Source organism: Cetorhinus maximus, chromosome 10 (assembly GCF_964194155.1).
Source record: "Cetorhinus maximus chromosome 10, sCetMax3.hap1.1, whole genome shotgun sequence".
NCBI classification, from domain to species: domain Eukaryota; kingdom Metazoa; phylum Chordata; class Chondrichthyes; order Lamniformes; family Cetorhinidae; genus Cetorhinus; species Cetorhinus maximus.
Genome location: NC_135888.1, coordinates 144,398,665 through 144,419,386, shown reverse-complemented (window position 1 = coordinate 144,419,386; position 20,722 = coordinate 144,398,665). Strand labels below are relative to the sequence as shown.

At 45.1% G+C, this 20,722-nt stretch overlaps 1 protein-coding gene across 3 annotated transcripts in view; it reads right to left on the bottom strand.

Moving 5' to 3' along the window:
* arap3 (ArfGAP with RhoGAP domain, ankyrin repeat and PH domain 3) overlaps positions 1 to 20,722 on the bottom strand; it is a 328,942-nt gene that overhangs the window by 99,591 nt on the left and 208,629 nt on the right. For all 3 annotated transcript variants that reach the window (XM_078551238.1, XM_078551241.1, XM_078551239.1), the window contains 6 exons: positions 10,727 to 10,880; positions 6,556 to 6,658; positions 6,006 to 6,204; positions 3,300 to 3,363; positions 2,459 to 2,622; positions 321 to 533 (listed from right to left, as the gene is read on the bottom strand). In XM_078551238.1, the coding sequence (XP_078407364.1) occupies positions 321 to 533; positions 2,459 to 2,622; positions 3,300 to 3,363; positions 6,006 to 6,204; positions 6,556 to 6,658; positions 10,727 to 10,880 (897 nt within the window). The remainder of the gene's footprint in view (positions 1 to 320; positions 534 to 2,458; positions 2,623 to 3,299; positions 3,364 to 6,005; positions 6,205 to 6,555; positions 6,659 to 10,726; positions 10,881 to 20,722) is intronic.

Genomic DNA, 20,722 nt, shown 5'->3' with positions numbered 1-20,722 from the left:
GGTTAATGTGGATGGGGGTGGGATTCTTCTCATTGCTCTGGTAGGATTTGAACTCATGGCTCTGGAGCATTAGTCCAGGAACATTATCATTATACCTTCATTCCCTGATAAATATGTTGCAACTCATTCACAAAAAATGCAAGTGTGAGAGGTAATTTACTGTCAACAGAAACTAGCTCCATTTGGAAATGAGCAGCAATAAGTCCCCTGTTAGCTACCGGCTTACATCAAATAGGCTTATCAATTAACAGAAAAGGAATATACTTAGCAACTAAATTGAAACACATTCCTTGGCAACACTGCACCAAGTGGCAACTCACCTGCAGCTTCTCTCCATTGTGAGTGGAGTTCCATCATAAAAACTGGGTCATCAACTTCTCTGAAAAACCTCTTGAGAACATCAGTGACATCCTCGATGAAATGCTCCCCTGCACGTAGCTTCACATTCCTGGCATCTTTTCGAAACTCGTCCATCAGGAGTTTGATGCGTGACTTGGCTCCATTCTTCCTGTAAATCCCCTCATGCCGCAGCCCTGTGAGAAATTGCAGGGTTACACTGTGCTCCGCTAGTTAGTGACACTTTGTCTTCAGCTTGGCCCACAGATCAATAATTTGTGGTATTCCTCTCTGCACAACCACAACTAGAGTATTGCATCCAGCTCTGGTCACCACACTTTAGGAAGGATGGTGGGGTCCTTGAGAGGGAGCAAAGGAGATTTAGCAGAATGGTTCCAGGGGTGAGAGATTTTAGTTGCAATTTAGGTTGGAGAAGCTGGGATTGTTCTCCTTGGAGTAAAGGAGATTGAGGGGAGATGACAGGTTAGACAAGATAGATAAAGGAAAGCTGTTACCATTAAGTGGTCATACAGGGACTGGGGGAACAAATTTAAGGTTTTGGACATCAGTTATGTTTGGGAGATGGGGAGAATGTGAGGAAGAATTTTTTTAAACAGTCAGTGCTGATGACCTGGAACTTGCTGCCAATGAAGATGATGGAAACAAAGGTGATGAATGATTTTGAAAGTGCAGTCCTGGTCGCCACATTATAGGAAGGATGTGATTGCACTGGAGGGGGTGCAGAGGAGATTCACCAGGATGTTGCCTGGGATGAAACATTTAAGTTATGAAGAGGGGTTGGATAGACTTGGGTTGTTTTCGTTGGAGTAGAGAAGACTGAGGGGCGACCTGATCGAGGTGTACAGGATTATGAGGGGCTTGGATAGGGTGGATAGGGAGCAGCTGTTCCCCTCAGTTGAAGGGTCAGTCACAAGGGGGCATAAGTTCAAGGTGAGGGGCAGGAGGTTTAGGGGGGATGTGGGGAAAAACATTTTTACCCAGAGGGTGGTGACGGTCTGGAATGCGCTGCCTGGGAGGGTGGTGGAGGCGGGTTGCCTCACATCCTTTAAAAAGTACCTGGATGAGCACTTGGCACGTCATAACATTCAAGGCTATGGGCCAAGGGCTGGTAAATGGAATTAGGTAAGTAGGTCAGGTGTTTCTCACGTGTCGGTGCAGACTCGATGGGCCAAAGGGCCTCTTCTGCACTGTGATTCTGTGAATTGGATGGCACTTGAGGTAAATAAATTATGGAAACAGGGATAGAGCAGGGGAATGGGACTGACTGGATTGCTCCACATAGAACTGGCATGGACTCAAAGGGCCAAATGGCCTCTTTCTTTGCCATAATGACTCTCTGGGCCAGAATTTAGCTAAAGAGGTAGGTAGCTCGAGTTGGGACATTTGCTGACTCGCTGCTGACAGCTGCTGTTTTGAAATTTATATATAAATCATTTTAAAATTTAACTTGGTGAAGTACCAAGCGAATGCATCACTAGGAAGGAGGACGGGACGTATGAAGCAGGGGTTGGGTGGCTGATATTCCTGCTAATAACTCACTCTTCTGATGCAGGCTCTCCTTTGCTGCCACTAACCTCTCCCCCTGCCCCACCTCGATACTCCCCCCTTAACTAAAACGGTTTGATTCACTCCTCTCTGCCAGCAGATTAATGCAGCACTGCAATAAATCAATTTGTTTCAAAGTGAATTTTCTTCCACAAAGGAGAGCTTAACCCAGCAAAATAAATTCTTCAGTTTCATGTGGCCCCACCCACAAAGATCCGTCTGGCTGGTGTCAAAATCAAGAAACATTCTTGATTGGGCCACTCAGTGATGACATCATCAGAGCACAGCTGGGTGTCCGCATCTGTGGCTTCCCCCCCACCTCCACCCCACACCCCCACCCAGCAAATGCTGCACTCTATCGGGCCAGGTATTGCAGCATTATGACTCAGGAATGACTTGTATCCTGTGCAGAAATGGTAACCTTCAGTGGAGTGCCTCCCTCACCAGTTTGGGTTACAGGTTGGCAATGCCTCTGCTTCCTGTGCACAGGTCTGCCATTTTAAAAATGAGTATCTAAACTTTGCCCCTGTGCCCTCGTGTGCTGAAATTCACTCACCATACTGAGTGATGAAAGCGATGCAGCTGTCGACGATGATGGGGATATCATTTCTGCTGAGTTGTTGATCACACAGAGCATTTCCACGGCTGCCGGCGGCACTGTGAATATCACTGCACCACACGGAATAATCCAGGCGCGTCACTCCATGAAGATACAATGTTCTACAAATACACGGTGGGAGAGTGGGTTACCCCCCAAATATCAAATCCAATATTAATATTGCCCTGAGCTTTTTATTTTCCACAGCTTATCAGCACTTTATCTTTCAGTGAATTTCATTTAAATGTTCCTCACCATTGTGCAATGGGCTAAGCTTCCCAAGCATTCAAGAAAAGCCAGGGTGGTATGGGGGAAAGGAGAAAAGATCTCAGTCAGATAGACGCACGGTTACCCTAAAGTAGATGTCTCAAAGAACAGCTACACATTTGTGCTTCAGTTTTATATTACAAAGGAAATGAAGGTCTAGTTGAGTTGGGCTACTTCCAATCATCTGCTGTCCACTTTACCATAGGATCTGTGGAAATCCTGGGGAAACAACATTTACCCAGACTGCAAGAGATGGTGTCAATTCAGTATCACCCTCTGTCACAACAGTCAAGGTGAATTCATGCCCCATATTACACAGTGTGCCTTATTGGTACCTACAGAAACAAGCAGTGGACATTCTGGAAAGCAGAAAAATCTGGCAAGGTGTACAGTGCACTTGGAGTGCTGTGGAAAATGAAGTTAGCTTAAAAGATGTCAGTGCAAGGCATGTAATATGTGTCAAATAATCATTTGTTAAATTGTTTTTGAGTTTTAAAACTGTTGGTTTGTTGAGTGTAGTGTAGTGTCTTACCTTTCCTTGTCAACCAGTCGTAAAACTTCTTTCTTCTCACCATCTTCATTCATAATGGTGAAAGCTGTTAGCGAAGGAAATGCAACAGAGAAAGTAACAATAAGGTCTCTGTAATATGGAGCAACCTTTAATAAATATGCCCAACAGGTATCAACACATGATCATTCACTCATCCCTCCCTGTTACAAACGCCACACTGGGTACTGGGTATGTTCTGTTCTGAACTATGGATGCCAAAGGAGAATTAAATTCTTCATGCATACAGATTTCTGAAAATAAACCCGTCTCCCCCATCACCCACATCCAGAGATGTGACATATAGGGAAGGACTTTTCCATTATCGGGTGGGCTTGACAGGGGTGCTCAGCAAACCGACGCTGCCCGCGATTGGGGCCGGGCGCAATTTCATGCTGGCAAGCCAATTAAGGCCTGCCCAGTGGGTACGCACTTGAAAATCTCCCTGAGGCACAGAGCTGCAGTTTCCAAAGTAAAATAAAAAGGTTTATAAAATGTTATAAAACATGTCCCCTCATGTGACTCTGTCACATGATCTGGGACTTGTTATTAATGAAATTTTAAATTTTTAATTTTATTTTTATTTGCTGTTGGAAACCTCATCCCGCCCGTGGATGAGGTTTCCCAAAAAATGCAAAGGCCGCTTGGCCTTTTCACCTGCCCACCAACCGTAAGGTTGGACAGGCAGCAAAAATATTCTTTTAAATACCTTTTTTATGGCCTTAATAGGCCTTTTAATCGTCAGTGTGGGCATGCTGCTGACTCCAGCACAAGCCCGCTGGCTGAAATATCGCGCAAGTGTGTGATGACCTTGAGACGCTTGCCTGATGTCATCGAGTGTTATTTACGCTCGGTCAGGTCAGCCGCCCACCCACTGAGCTAAGAACTCGCCCCATAGAAACTGAAGGAGCCACAAAAGTCTGGATTTTCAGAGCCTTTGGGGAGCTGAACAATACGCCCGGGTTCACTTACTGCCATAAAGTGGGGCAGACATACAGTCGATCGTCTAGTTTCCCACCTTCATCTCTCTCAAGAGGGGCAGTTGATGCAGGGTGACCCATATTCATTCAGAGGTGAAGTGAAAGATTCTCCTGCACGGGGATCGGTGGTCAGTATTTCAGGAATGATCAGTGTTCTTTTGCAAATATCTGAGCCCCTGTTTGGCGGAAGTGATTTGTTGTTCACCCTTTGAGAGTGATATACAGTGTATACAGTGTATAATCTGATGGAGAGTAATAGCATTCACAATATTTTGAAAAGACTTCAATAATAATATAGGCCAGGATTTTTAGGACAGTAAAAGCAAAATATATATTTTTCTTTTCCCACCTATTTCTATTATTATTTTTAAATGTATTTCCATCCATTGTTTTATCTCCACCTTTTAGCCTATTTCGATCCCTTCTCCCCACCCCACTAGGGCTATCTGTCACTTGCTCGTCCTGCTTTCTACCCTTAATGTCACCATTAGCACATCCTTTAGTTAATATCACCACCGTCAACACCTCTTTGTCCTTTTGTCTGTGACATCTTTGGCAATCTCTCCTTTGCCTCCACCTATCACTGGCTCTCTATCCAGCTCCACCTGGCCCAACCCCCTCAACCAGCTTATATTTCACCTAATTTCTTATTCTTCTTTAGTTCTGATGAAGAGTCATACGGACTCGAAACGTTAGCTGTGTTCCTCTCGGCAGATGCTGTCAGGCCTGCGGAGTTTTTCCAGCAATTTTTGTTTTTGTTTTTAGGACAGAGTCAGTGGGGACCCAGCCCGCAGCCATTTAATGCTCCAGCGAGTGTTAATTGACTGGAGAAGGGACTTCTGCTCCTTCCTGGTGAGGAGGTCCCGCCTCAGAGAGCCGCTGGCCAACACGCTAGTCCCTGCAGCACCAGCAGCTGCAGTGGCCGGGACAGGGACTGCAGTCAGTCCCCAGAGCTCAAGTCCCAGGGTTCCAGGAACAGGTAAGTTTTGGGGGTCTTAGGATGAGGCGGGTAGGCGAGGCCTGGGGTGGGCAGGGGTGGTGGTCAGGGGGAATTGGGGTGTTAGCAGAGAGGCCTGGGGTGGGCAGGGGCGGTGGTCAGGGGGAATTGGGGTGTTAGCAGAGAGGCCGGGGGTTGGGGGGGTGGGCGAGGGAGGTCCTGCGGTTACCAGACCTTAAGGTAGGTGGGGGTGGGGGGGCGGGAGGAGGAGCCCAATGTTAAAAGGCAGCAGCTGATGGAGGGACCCCCTCCCTTCCCCTCCAACTTCCCACCTGAGGCCTGAAGCTAGTTTATTTTTGGGCTTCCCCCATATCCCGGACCTCATCCCACCAGCCTGAAAATTGAGGCTGGGTGGGAAACAGCCCAAAGTGGTCAATAATTGGCCACTTAGGGCCTCAACTGGGAAGCGTGGGTGGGCTGGCCTAGGCCTTGCTTGCCCCAGCATGAAATTGGGGAGAGGTCAAGGCAGAGAGGAACCCAGCGGGAAGCCCATCCAAGGAATTTTAAGCTCACCCTCCACCCCCCTGCCTACAAACCCACCGGGTGCCGGAGCATAAGATTCTGTTTGTAGACTATTAACATGACTGAACTCTATCTTTGCAAAGGTTTTGTGATAATCGGTAAACTGAAAAATCCTTGAATTTATTATTCTAGAACAAACACAAGACATACTCCCAATTCAGATACTGAAGTCTTGGTGTTAATGGCACTCACTGAGTTCCTGGAGTCTCTTTAGGTGAACGCTCTCCTCCACCAATCCCCCCTCTTCACAGCAAAATATCAGGTTGGATTTTTTAAGTATGAACCAGCCCTCCTGCCATTGCTCAGGATTCCGCATGGATTTATAACATAGTTTTCCAATTCGATCAAACTGGCGATTCGACAAGCTGTGCAGGCTGGCACCCGTGAAGCCCTAAATTCGAGGAGACACAGTCACTTTAGACAACTACTTCCTTAACCACAGTAAATTTTTGTGGAAATTTTGCGGACCTTTAACAAAGGGAAATAAAGTGATTGTATTCACCTGGTGCCAAACAATGGCATCACACAATAACATTCTTTGATTGCCTTGTGATGCAAAACTTAAATTCTGACAAAAAAAATAAAATGTGTTGGAAATATTACATAGATAAGTCAACATTTGTAAAGACAAATTGTAGATTTGATTGGATTTCTTATTGGATTTATAAAAATCACTCAATCTTGTGAACAATATTTTTGGTAGGTACCTCTTGAGAATTGGAAAAGGAAGGTTGTAAGGTACCTTTGCGATGGAGCTTGTCCACATCTGCAGGATTTCAGGGTTGTCTGTACCAAACTGGAAGAACTTTTCTGAAGATAGGAAAATTTCAAATGTGTATCGAAACCTAAGGCAGGTAGAAAAGAAAACTAACTGAGCAGAACCACCAGGGCCAACTTATCAAGCCATTAAAAGCAGAACCATGACCTGGTGAAGACACTCATTAATGTATTACACTCTGTGGTATAAATAACTAAGAGCTGGAAATTATGCTGAGATAATGTCTTGTGAAAACTTCCATGTTTGACAAAGTCTCTTATTTTGGAACTGTAGTCAGACTCGCTCATTTCTTTCAATGGTTAACAACTTCTGCTCATGGACATCGATAAAGTTGGATGTTCATGGAATCTCTATATTTTTTATATATCAAAGCACTTTTCTTTTGAAAGCAAGTGCCTTGGATCATTTCACAGAACATAGAAATATGTCATATAGATGTTATTCCAAGCTGGGCATTTCACAGCAATTTGACCACTGAAACTCATTGCTGGTTGAACTGGTACTTGTCAATGTTCACTGGGATACAAAGTAAATAATGGCAAAGTTATTCATTAATTCATAACAAGCCCCTGAACCCGATGTTCTGTTCAATAGGATAGCAGGACTAGCTGTGAATCAAGACAGGCGCAGCTACATTTTGGATGTTTGCACAGAGCAGGATGTGGGAGGACAGCAGGAGTGCGCTGGAATAGCGGAGTCTAGAAAGTAAAGAAAGCACAAACAAGGAACAAATGAGCTGAGAGAAGGACAAAGTTGGGCAAGGTGAACATAAGTGGTCTTAGTGATGGCAGGAATATGAGGTCACAACATTCAAGAAGTTAAATAACTCCACTGGATTCACTCTTCATTCCCTCCTCTGCACCACATGTGCAATGTGGCAGCAGTGTATCCTGCAGCAGGATGAATTGTAGCTTCTCATTAAACTTTGTTTTATTCTTTCTATGCATGCATGGCTGACAAGTCCAGCATTTGTTGCCCATGCCTAATTGCCCTTGAGAAGGCGGTGGTGAGCCATCTTCTTGATTTGCTGCAGTCCATCTGGTGTCGGGGCACCCTCAGTGCTGTTAGGAAGGGAGATCTAGGATTTTGACCCAGTGACAGTGAAGGAACGGCGATATATTTCCAAATCAGGATGGTGAGTGGCTTGGGGGGGAACTTGGTGGTGTTCCCATGTGTCTGAGGTTCTGCTCCTTCTAGGTGGTAGAGGTTGCAGGTTTGCAAGGTGCTGTCAAAGCAGCCTTGGTGAGTTCCTGCAGTGCATCTTACAGATGGTACACACTGCTACCTCTGTGTGGTGGTGGAGGAGGGAGTAAATGTTTAAGATGGCAGATGGGGCTGATCAAGCGGCCAGCTTTGTCCTGGATGGAGTTGAGCTTCTTGCGTGTTGCTGGAGCCAGCAGATGGCCATTGCCTGGCACTTGTGTGCTAATTACTTACCACTTATCAGCCCAAGACTGATTGTTGTTCAGGTCTTGCTGCATATGATCGCAGACTGTTTCAGTATCTGAGGAGTTGCAAATGGTACTGAACACTGTGCAATCATCGGCGAACATCCTGATTTTTGACCATATGATGAAGGGAAGGTAATTGATGAGCAGCTGAAAATGGTTGGGCCTGGGACACTACCCTGAGGTACTCCTGCAGTGATCCTGGGGCTGAGATGATTAGCTTCCAACAACCACAACCATTTCTCTTTATGCTCAGTATGACACCAACCAGTGGAGAGTTTTCCCTTTGATTCCCATTGGCTTCAATTTTGCTCGAGCTTCTCAATGCTGCACTTGGTCAAATGCTACCTTGATGCTGAGGGCAGTCACTCTCACCCCACATATTGAGTTCAGCTCTTTTGTCCAGTTGGGACCAGGGTTGTAATGAGGTCAGGAGCTGAGTGATGCTGGCGGAACCCAATCTGAGCATCAGTGAGCGGGTTATTGCTGTGTAAGTGCCGCTTGATAGCACCTTCAACAACATCTTCCATCACTTTGCTGATGATCGAGAACAGACTGATGGGGCAGGAATTGGCTGGATTGGGTTTGTCCTGCTTTTTGCGGACAGGACATACCTGGGCAATTTTTGACATTGTCAAGTAGATGCCAGGGTTGTAGCTGTGCTGGAACAGCTTGGCCAGGGGAGTGGCTAGTTCTGGAGCACAAGTCTTCAGTACTATTGCCGGAATATTGTCAAAGCCCGTAGACTTTGCAGTATCCAGTGCCTCAGGCTGATTCTTGATATCACATAGAGTGAATAGAATTGGATGAAGACTGGCACCTGTGATTCTGGGGACCTCTGGAAGAGGCCGAGATGGATCACCCACTTGGCACTTCTGGCTGAAGATGTTTGAAAATGTTTTGCACTGATGTGCTGGGCTCCCCCATCATTGATCATGGGGAAATTTGCAGAGCCTCCTCCTCCTGTTAGTTGTTTAATTGTCCACCACCATTCATGACTGGATGTGGCAGGTCTGCAGAATTTTAATTTAATCCATTGGTTGTGGGATCACTTAGCTCTGTCTGTTGTCAACTGCTTCTGCTGTTTAGCATGCGAGCAGTTCCATGTTGTGGCTTTACCAGACTGGCATCTCACTTTTAGGTATGCCTGGTGCTGCTCCTGGCATGCCCTCTTCATTGAGCCAGGTTGATCCCCTGACAATGGTAGAGTGAAGGGTATACCAAGCCAAGAGCTTAACTGCTGCATCAACTCCTGGCCCTGCAACTTCTGCCAGGAAGTAGGATGAAAGAAACAAGATTCTGAGGACAGTATCAGTCCCAAGTTCTCTTCTGGGTTCTCACCACCCATTGGCGATATCCTTTCATAGAGTTATGGGTTTTACTGTGAGCTTCAGGAACCTAACGTCAGAATGAAATGGGGTCTGGAATCCTCATTGGTCGGCAGTGGGAATGGTTCAGCAATTTTCACTGAGGTGACCTTCTAATAGGCCGCTTCCAGGCTCAACATCCAATTAAGGATGGCAGGCGAGCTCCCAATGCTGCCACCTAAACAGAGGGTAGTCCCACCAGGAGAAGTGCGTACTGCAAATGCAGGTCAGGGACTGCTGCAACATGGAGGTGGCACTGAGGGGGGTAAGTGAAAAAAAAAGTTCTGAAGGACCCAGGATTAGAGGTCCCTTGGAAGGGGAAAGCCCTCCGAGGGGGGAAAGTTTGGATCCTGAGAATGACGTTTCCTTCATGCGGCCCTATCAAATGGGCTATGGAGCCTCTGGGAGGTCACCTTCATTCAGCTAGCTGTCTCCCCACCCAGTAAGGGGGTAGGGTAGTGGGGGAGTTGCTCTGTCACTGGCAAAATCCCAATGCCCTGAAGAATTCACTCTAATTGGGTCCTTAAGTATATAAATTGGCTGCCTGCCTTTGTGGTGAATGCAGCTGACTCAGGTCCCAGGTTGTTGGGCAACTTCCTTGGTGCTGGGAATGTGTCAGGGAGCTGTCTGCTCCCCCCTATTTTGTCACCCCTTCTTACCTCTGTTTCTGCCACAATGGGACCAGTACAATTGGAGTCACAGTGTCGTTATGGCAAATAAAGAGGCCATTCAGCCCACCAAGTCCATACTGGCTCCCTGTGGAGCAATCCAGTCAGTCGCATTCCCCCATTCCACCCCTATAGCCCTACAAATTTATTTTCTTCAAATGTCCATTTCCTCTTGAAATCATTGACCTTCTCGGCTTTCCTTGTGAGTTCCAGGTTTCATCACCACTGGATCAAAGACCTAGAATTCCCTACCTAGCATCATCATGGGATTAACAAATCATAAGGAATACAATTGTTCAAGAAACCGTACTATTGCCTTATGAGGGCAACAGGCGAATGGGGAATAAATGCACCCTTTTTGCCAGATCATTCACAACCTGAGAAGAAATATATTTTCAAAAAGTCCACTCTGTACACAGAGTGCTGGATACACTCAAAGTTAAGTGCTTGGCAGATCTGAAGAGGTTAGGAACTAAATTGGACGACTGACACCAACATTTTATAAAAAAACAAGCAACTGGGCCAAAAGGACTGCAACCTTTAAAATAATAATTCACAGCAAGAGAATACTGTTGATGTCTGTGTACTCTCCAGCTTTAGAGAGTCTACATGCTCTCTGACGTTACAAAGGGCTTGGACTAATTCCCAGTACCTGTCTATAGGGCCAGGGTTGGTCATCGACTGTGGTCTGGTTACTCCGATACAAACAATATCACTCATTTCAATTTTGCCAGTTGGTTCAGGACTCTTGTCTGTTTCATAGAAAAGAAGGGACCTGTCCAAAAAGCACCACTGTTTGTGGAATTCTGTGAGAAAACACATTGCAAACAACATGGTCAATTTGAAATTAAACATTTGCAGCATAAGTGCATTTTTGTTCAAGAAATAACATTTGTTCCCATAAATGGTTGGGAAACTTGTCATGCCTGTCAGTTAAACACCAGTTTCTCAGCTCTGGGACCTGAGTTCGAACCCTAGCCACATTGAGGAGTGTGGGTATACTCTGTCTGTAATTGTAAGAATCCAATGTCAAATGAGTTTGACCAATCTTAACTCAGCTTGTAGTGTGTTTGGGTCTAGAGTTTTCAGTCCCTTATTTTTAAGCAATTGCAGATCTTGCTGGCGTGTGTGGTTATAGTAAGACTGCTCAACCAACGACATAGGTAGGACTAGCAAAGAAGTTCAGCGAAGGGAGTATGAGCAGATAGGGTCTAAATTAAAAAGCAGAACCTCAAAGGTAATAATCTCAAAGATTTGTGTGGGAGAAATTGGCTTCAAGTTTTGGGGCACTGGCACCAGTACCAGGAAAGTGGGAGCTGTACTGTTAGGACAGTCTTCACCTGAACTGTGCTGGGACCTGTGTTCTGGCAAGTCATTGGAATATAGAAGCATAGGAGCAGGAGGAGACCATTTGGCCCTTAGAGCCTGCTCTGCCATTCAATAAGATCATGGCTGATCTAGTTGTAATCTCAATTCTACTTTCCCCTATGTCCTCCATAACCCTTGACTTCCTTGTCTATCAAAAACCTGTCTCTCTCAGCCTTGAATAAGTTCAATGAGTCAGCCTCCACTACTCTCTGGCGAAGAGAGAGTTCCAATACGAACAACCCTCTGAGGGGAAAAAAATTCTCCTCATTTCTGTCTTAAAAGGGAGACATCTTATTCTTAAACCATGTCCCCCAGCTCCAGTCTCTCCCATATGTGGAAACATCCTCCCGGTATTCACTCCATCAAATCCCCTTAGGATCTTATGTTTCAATAAGATCATCTCTCATTCTTCTAAACTCCATTGGGTACAGGCCAAACCTGTCCAACCTTTCCTCATAGGATAAACCCTTCATCCCAGGAATGAGTCGCATGAACCTTCTCTGACCTGCTTCAAAGGCAATTATATATTTTTTTCAAATAAGGAGACCAAAACTGTACACAGTTCTCTAGATGTGGTCACACCAACACTCTGTCCAGCTGCAGTAAAACTTCTCTACTTTTATATTCCATTCCCCTTGCAATAAACAGCAACATTCCATTTGTCTTCCTAATCACTTGCTGTACCTGCATACTAACTTTATGTAATTCATGTATCAGGATACCCAGATCCTTCTGTACCTCAGAGTTCTGCAATCTCTCTCCATTTAAATAATATGTTGCTTTCTTATTCTTCCTGCCAAAGTGAACAAGTTCACATTTTCCCACATTATACTCCATCTGTCAAATTTCTGCCCACTCATATAACCTATTTATATCCCTTTGCAGACTCTCTACCTTCTCTTGACAAATTACTTTCCTACCTATCTTTGTGCCATTGGCAAATATAGCCACCATACATTTGGTCCCTTCACCCAAGTCATTGATATAGGTTGTAAATAATTGAGGCCCTGGCACTGATCCCTGCGTCACTCCGTTAGCTATAGTTTGCCAACCCAAAAAAGACCCTTTTATCCCGACTCTCTGCTTCCTGTTAGCTAGCCAATCCTTTATCCATGCTCATATGTTCATATGTTCATATGCTCACGAGGAGCATTCGCAATAAAGTGGATGAATTAACCGCGCATATAGATGTAAACAGGTATGATATAGTCGGGATTACAGAGACATGGCTGCAGGGTGACCAGGGACGGGAACTGAACATCCAGGGGTATTCAGTATTTAAGAAGGACAGACAAAAAGGAAAAGGCGGTGGAGTTGCATTGCTGGTTAAAGAGGAAATTAACGCAATAGTGAGGAAAGATATTAGCTCTGACGATGTGGACTCTGTATGGGTAGAGCTGAGAAACACTAAGGGGCAAAAAACATTCGTGGGGGTTGTATATAGACCCCCAAACTGCAGTAGTGATGTTGGGAATGGCATTAAACAGGAAATTAGAGACTCATGCAATAAAGGAACATCTGTAATTATGGGTGACTTTAATATGCATATAGATTGGGCAAATCAAATTAGTAACTATACCGTAGAGGAGGAATTCCTGGAGTGTATACGGGATGGTTTTCTGGACCAATATGTTGAGGAACAAACTAGAGAACAGGCTATCCTAGACTGGGTATTGTGTAATGAGAAAGGAATAATTGGCAATCTAGTTGTGTGAGGCCCCTTGGGGATGAGCGACCATAATATGATAGAATTCTTCATCAAGATGGGGAGTGACGTAGTTGACTCTGAGACTAGGGTCCTGAATGTTAATAAAGGAAACTATGATGGTATGAGGCGTGAGTTGCCTATGATGGACTGGGAAACGTTACTTAAAGGGATGACGGTGGATAGGCAATGGCAAACATTCAAAGAGCGCATGGGTGAACTGCAACAATTGTTTATTCCTGTCTGGCGCAAAAGTAAAACAGGAAAGGTGGCCAAACCATGGCTTACTAGGGAACTTAGAGATAGGATTAGGTGCAAGGAAGAGGCATGCAAATTAGCCAGAAAAAACAACAGACCTGAGGATCGGGAGCAGTTTAGAATTTAGCAAAGGAGGACCAAGGGATTGATTAAGAAGGGGAAAATTGAGTACAAGAGTAAGCTTGTGGGGAACATAAAAATGGACTGTAAAAGTTTCTATAGGTATGTGAAGAGATAAAGATTGGTGAAGACAAACATAGGTCCCTTACAGTCAGAAACAGGGGAATTTATAATGGAGAACAAAGAAATGGCTGACCAACTAAATATATACTTTGGTTCTGTTTTCACAAAGGAGGACACTAATAACATACCAGAAATGTTGGGGAACACAGGGTTTAGTGAGAGGGAGGAACTGAAGGAAATCAGTATTAGTAGGGAAATGGTGTTGGGGAAATTGATGGGATTGAAGGCCGATAAATCCCCAGAGCCTGATAATCTACATCCCAGAGTACTTATGGAAGTGGCCCAAGAAATGGCGGATGCATTGGTGGTCATCTTCCAAGATTCTGTAGATTCTGGAACAGTTCCTACAGATTGGAGGGAAGCTAATGTAACCCCACTGTTTAAAAATAGAGGTAGAGAGAAAACAGGGAATTATAGACCAGTCAGCCTGACGGCGATAGTGGGGAAAATTCTAGAGTCCATTATCACAGAATCACACAGTGCAGAAGAGGCCCTTCGGCCCATCGAGTCTGAACTGACACGTGAGAAACACCTGACCCCATTTACCAGCACTTGGCCCACAGCCTTGAATGTTATGATGTGCCAAGTGCTCATCCAGGTACTTTTTAAAGGATGTGAGGCAACCCGCCTCCACCACCCTCCCAGGCAGTGCATTCCACACCGTCACCACCCTCTGGGTAAGAAAGTTTTTCCTCACATTCCCCCTAAACATCCTGCCCCTCACCTTGAACTTATGTCCCCTCGTGACTGACCCTTCAACTAAGGGGAACAGCTGCTCCCTATCCACCCTGTCCATGCCCCTCATAATCTTGTACACCTCTATCAGGTCGCACCTCAGTCTTCTCTGCTCCAACAAAAACAACCCAAGTCTATCCAACCTCTCCTCATAACTTAAATGTTTAATCCCAGGCAACATCCTGGTGAATCTCCTCTGCACCCCATCCAGTGCAATCACATCCTTCCTATAATGTGGCGACCAGAACTGCACACAGTACTCCAGCTGTGGCCTCACCAAGGTTCTATACAACTTCAACATGACCTCCCTACTTTTGTAATCAATGCCTCGATTGATAAAGGCAAGTGTCCCATATGCCTTTTTCACCGCCCCACTAACATGCCCCTCTGCCTTCAGAGATCTATGGACACACATGCCAAGGTCCCTTTGTTCCTCTGAACTTCCAAGTGTCATGCCATTCATTGAATACTTCCTTGTCAAATTACTCCTTCCAAAGTGTATCACCTCACACTTTTCAGGGTTAAATTCCATCTGCCACTTATCTGCCCATTTGACCATTCCATCTATTTCTTCCTGTAGCCCAAGACACTCAACCTCACTGTTAACCATCCGTCCAATCTTTGTGTCATCTGCAAACTTACTAATCCTACCCCTCACATAGTCATCTATGTTGTTTATATAAATGACGAATAATAGGGGACCTAGCACAGATCCCTGTGGTACGCCACTGGACACTGGCTTCCAGTCACTAAAGCATCATTCTGTCATCACCCTCTGTCTCCTACAACTAAGCCAATTTTGAATCCACCTTATCAAATTTTACCCTGTATCCCATGTGCATTTGCCTTTTTTATAAGTCTCCCATGTGGGACCTTGTCAAAGGCTTTGCTGAAATGCATATAAACTACATCAACTGCACTACCCTCATCTACACACCTGGTCACCCCCTCAAAACATTCAATCAAATTTGTTAGGCATGACCTCCCTCTGACAAAGCCATGCTGACTATCACTGATTAAACCTTGCCTCTCCAAGTGGAGATAGATTCACTCCTTCAGAATTTTCTCCAATAGTTTCCCTATCACTGACATGGGACTCCCTGGCCTGTAGTTCCCTGGCTTATCTCTCCAACACTTCTTAAATAGCGGAACCACAATTAGCTGTTCTCTAGTCCTCTGTCACCTCCCCCGTGGCCAGAGAAAAATTAATATTTTTGGGTCAGACCTGCGATCTCCTCCCTTGCCTCCCTCGGCAGTCTGGGACACAAATCATCCGGACTTGGAGATTTGTCCACTTTTAAGCCTGCCAACACCTCCAATACCTTGTCACTCCCTCTATCGATTTCCTCAAGAACCCCACAGTCTCTCTCCCCGAGTTCCATACCTTCATCCTCATTCTCTTGGCTGAAGACTGATGTGAAGTATTCGTTCAACACTCTACCGATGTCCTCTGGCTCCACCCATAGATTGCCACCTTGCTCCCTAATGGGCCCTACCCTTTCCCTGGTTATCCTCTTCCCATTGATATGCTTATAGAATACCTTGGGATTTTCCCTACTTTTACCAGCCAGAGCTTTCTCATATCCCCTCTTTGTTCTCCTAATTGCTTTCTTAAACTCCACTCTGCACTGTCTGTACTCCACTAATGCCTCTGCTGATTTTCTCCCCTTGTACCTGCTAAAAGCCTCTCTTTTCCTTCTCATCGTATCCTGGATATCTCTGGTCATCCATGGTTCTCTGGGCGAGTTATTCCTTCCTATCACCTTAGAGGGAACATGTTGAGTCTGTATCCTCCCCATTTCCTTTCTGAACACCCCCCACTGCTCCTCTGTAGATTTCCCCACAAGTAATTGTTCCCAGTCTACCTTGGCCAGATCCTGCCTTATTTTATTAACATCTGCTCTCCCCCAATCCAAAACATTTTTTTGCAACTTGTCTATTTCTTTGTCCATAACAAGCTTAAACTGTACCATGTTGTGGTCGCTATCACTAAAATGCTCCCCCACCACCACCTCAGCCACTTGTCTGGCTTCATTCCCCAGAATTAGGTCCAGCAATGCACCGTCCCTTGTTAGACCCTCTACATATTGACCTAAAAAGTTCTCCTGTGCACATTTTAAGAAATCCACTCCATCCAAGTCCTTAACACTATGTCTATCCCAATTAATGTTGGAAAAGTTGAAATCACCGAATATAATTACCCTATTGTTATTGTTTTTACACACTTCTGTGGATTGTGCACATATTTGCTCCTCAATTTCCCGCTGACTATCTGGGGGTCTATAATAAGCACCTAACAATGTGGCTGCCTCTTTTTTATTCCTAAACTCTATCCACAAAGCTTCATTCGATGCCCCCTCCAAGATATCATCTCTCCTTACTGCAGTAACTGACTCCTTAACTAATAATGCAACGCCTCCTCCTCTTTTACCCCCTCCCCTGTCTTGCCTGAAGATTCTATATCCCGGAATGTTGAGCTGCCAATCCTGCCCTTCCCTCAACCACGTCTCAGTGATGGCTACTATATCACAATTCCACATGTCAATTTATAACATTATAGAATTCCACTTGTCAAATTATAAAAGATTTAATAGCTGAACACGTGGAAAACAGAATCGGACAGAGTCAGCATGGATTTATGAAAGGGAAATCGTGCCTGACAAATCTTCTGGAATTTTTCGATGATATAGCTAGTAGAGTTGATGAGGGGGAGCCAGTGGATGTGGTTTATTTGGACTTTCAGAAGGCTTTCGACAAAATCCCACATAAGAGATTAATGTGTAAAATTAAGGTGCATGGGATTGGGGGTAGTGTATTGAGATGGATAGAAAACTGGTTGGCAGACAGGAAACAAAGAGTAGGAATAAACGGGTCTTTTTCCGAAAGGCAGGCAGTGACTAATGGGGTACCGCAGGGATCGGTGCTGGGACCCCAGTTATTCACAATATATACTAATGATTTAGATGAGGGAACTAAATATAATATCCCCAAATTTGCAGATGAGGCAAAGCTGGGTGGGAGGGTGAGCTGTGAAGATAATGCAGAGATGCTTCAGTGTGATTTGGACAAGCTGAGTGAGTGGGCAAATGCATGGCAGATGCAGTATAATGTGGATAAATGTGAGGTTATCCACTTTGGTAGCAAAAACAGGAAGGCAGATTATTATCTGAATGGCTATAAATTGAGAGAGAGGAAGGTGCAACGAGACCTGGGTGTTCTTGTACACCAGTCGCTGAAGGTAAGCATGCAGATGCAGCAGGCGGTAAAGAAGGCAAATGGTATGTTGGCCTTCATAGCCAGAGGATTCGAGTACAAGAACAGAAATGTCTTGCTGCAACTGTACAGGGCCTTGGTGAGACCACACCTGGAATATTGTGTGCAGTTTTGGTCTCCTTATCTGAGGAAAGATGTTCTTGCTATAGAGGGAGTGCAGCGAAGGTTTGCCAGACTGATTCCTGGGATGGCGGGACTGACATATGAGGAGAGATTGAGTCGATTAGGATTATATTCGCTGGAGTTCTGAAGAATGAGGGGGGATCTCATAGAAACCTATAAAATTCTAACAGGACTAGACAGGGTAGATGCAGGAAGGATGTTCCCGATGGTGGGGGAGTCCAGAACCAGGGGTCACAGTCTGAGGATATGGGGTAGACCATTTAGGACTGAGATGAGGAGAAATTTCTTCACCCAGAGAGTGGTGAGCCTGTGGAATTCACAGAAAGTAGTTGAGACCAAAACATTGTATGTTTTCAAGAAGGAGTTAGATATAGCTCTTGGGGCGAAAGGGATCAAAGGATATGGGGAGAAAGCGGGAGCAGGCTATTGAGTTGGATGATCAGCCATGATCATAATGAATGGTGGAGCAGGTTCGAAGGGCCGAATGGCCTATTCCTGCTACTAGTTTCTATGGATCGAAGTTTGAGCAAAAATGTAAAGACCGCCTGGCCGATTGGCCCGTCTGCCGACCGTAAAAGTGGACGGGCCATGAAAAATTGCTTTCAAATGCCTCCTTAATGGGCTTAATTTCCTGCTTAATTGTTGCCGGGCACGATTCTGACCATGGTGCACACTCACTGAGTGAGATATCGCTCAAGTGCACAATGACGTCGTGATGCTCACCCGATGCCATCTCGAGGTATTTCGTGGCCAGATGGATCGGGATGTAAAATTATGGCCCTGGTTAATGAACAGGAAACAGAGAGTATGAATAAATGGGTTATTTTCAGGTTGGCAGGCTGTGACTAGTGAGTACCTCGAGGATCAGTGCTTGGGCACAAGCTTTTCACAATCTATATCAATGATGTGGGGATTAAATGTAATATTTCTAAATTTGTAGATGACACCAAACTAGGTAGAAGTATGAGTTGTGAGGAGGATGCAACGACACTTCAAGGGATATGGAGAGGCTAGGCAAGTAGACCAAAATTTGGCAGATGAAATTTTATGTCGAGAAATATAAGATTATCCACTCTGATTGGAAAAACAGAAAATTAATATGCAGATACAATAAGCAATTAAGAAAGCAAATGGTATATTGGCCTTCATAATATGAGAATCTGAGTGTAGGAGTAAGATGCCTTACTTCAATTACCATGGAGCCTTGGTGAGACTGTACCTGGAATATTGTGTGCAGCGTTGGTCTCCTTATCTAAGGAAAGATATACTTGCCATAGAATGAGTGCAGCGAAGGTTCACCAGGCTGATTCCTGGGATGGAAGGAATATCCTATGGGAAACGATAAAGTAGTCTGGGCCTTTATTCTCTGGAGTTTGGAAGAATGGGAATGGCCTCATTGAAACTTACAAAACTCTTAGAGAGCTCAATAGGGTGGATGAATGAAAGATGGTTTCCTTGGCTTTGGGTAGGGTGGTGGTCTAGAACCAGGGGGCACAGTCTCAAAATAAAGGGCAGGCCATTTAGGACTGAGATGAGGAGGAATTTCTTCACTTAGAGGGTGGTGAATCTTTGGAATTCTCTACTCCAGAGGGCTGTAGAGGCTCAGCCATGGAGTATGTTCAAGACTGAGATCAATAGATTTCTACATATTAAAAACATCAAGGGATACAGGGATAGTGAAGGAAAATGTTGTTGAATCACAGAATCACACAGTGCAGAAGAGGCCCTTCGGCCCATTGAGTCTGCACCGACATGTGAGAAACACCTGATCCCATTTACCAGCACTTGGCCCACAGCCTTGAATGTTATGATGTGCCAAGTGCTCATCCAGGTACTTTTTAAAGGATGTGAGGCAACCCGCCTCCACCACCCTCCCAGGCAGTGCATTCCACACCGTCACCACCCTCTGGGTAAAAAAGCTTTTCCTCACATCCCCCCTAAACCTCCTGCCCCTCACCTTGAACTTATGTCCCCTTGTGACTGACCCTTCAACTAAGGGGAACAGCTGCTCCCTATCCACCCTGTCCATGCCCCTCATAATCTTGTACACCTCTATCAGGTCGCCCCTCAGTCTTCTCTGCTCCAACAAAAACAACCCAAGTCTATCCAACCTCTCCTCATAACTTAAATGTTTAATCCCAGGCAACATCCTGGTGAATCTCCTCTGCACCCCCTCCAGTGCAATTACATCCTTCCTATAATGTGGCGACCAGAACTGCACACAGTACTCCAGCTGTGGCCTCACCAAGGTTCTATACAACTCCAACATGACCTCCCTACTTTTGTAATCAATGCTTTGATTGATAAAGGCAAGTGTCCTGTATGCCTTTTTCACCACCCCACTAACATGCCCCTCCACCTTCAGAGACCTATTGACACACACGCTAAGGTCCCTTTGTTCCTCAGAACTTCCAAGTGTCATGCCGTTCGTTGAATACTTCCTTGTCAAATTACTCCTTCCAAAGTGTATCGCCTCACGCTTTTCAGGGTTAAATTCCATCTGCCACTTATCTGCCCATTTGACCATCCCATTTATATCTTCCTGTAGCCCAAGACACTCAACCTCACTGTTAACCACCCAGCCAATCTTTGTGTCATCCGCAAATTTACTAATCCTACCCCCCACATAGTCATCTATGTCGTTTATATAAATGACGAATAATAGGGGACCTAGCACAAATCCTTGTGGTACGTCACTGGACACTGGCTTCCAGTCACTAAAGCATCCTTCTGTCATCACCCTCTGTCTCCTACAACTAAGCCAATTTTGAATCCACCTTATCAAATTACCCTGTATCCCATGTGCATTTGCCTTCTTTATAAGGTCCCACATGGGGCCTTGTCAAAGGCTTTGCTGAAATCCATATAAACTACATCAACTGCACTACCCTCATCTACACACCTGGTCACGCCCTCAAAAAATTCAATCAAAATTTGTTAGGC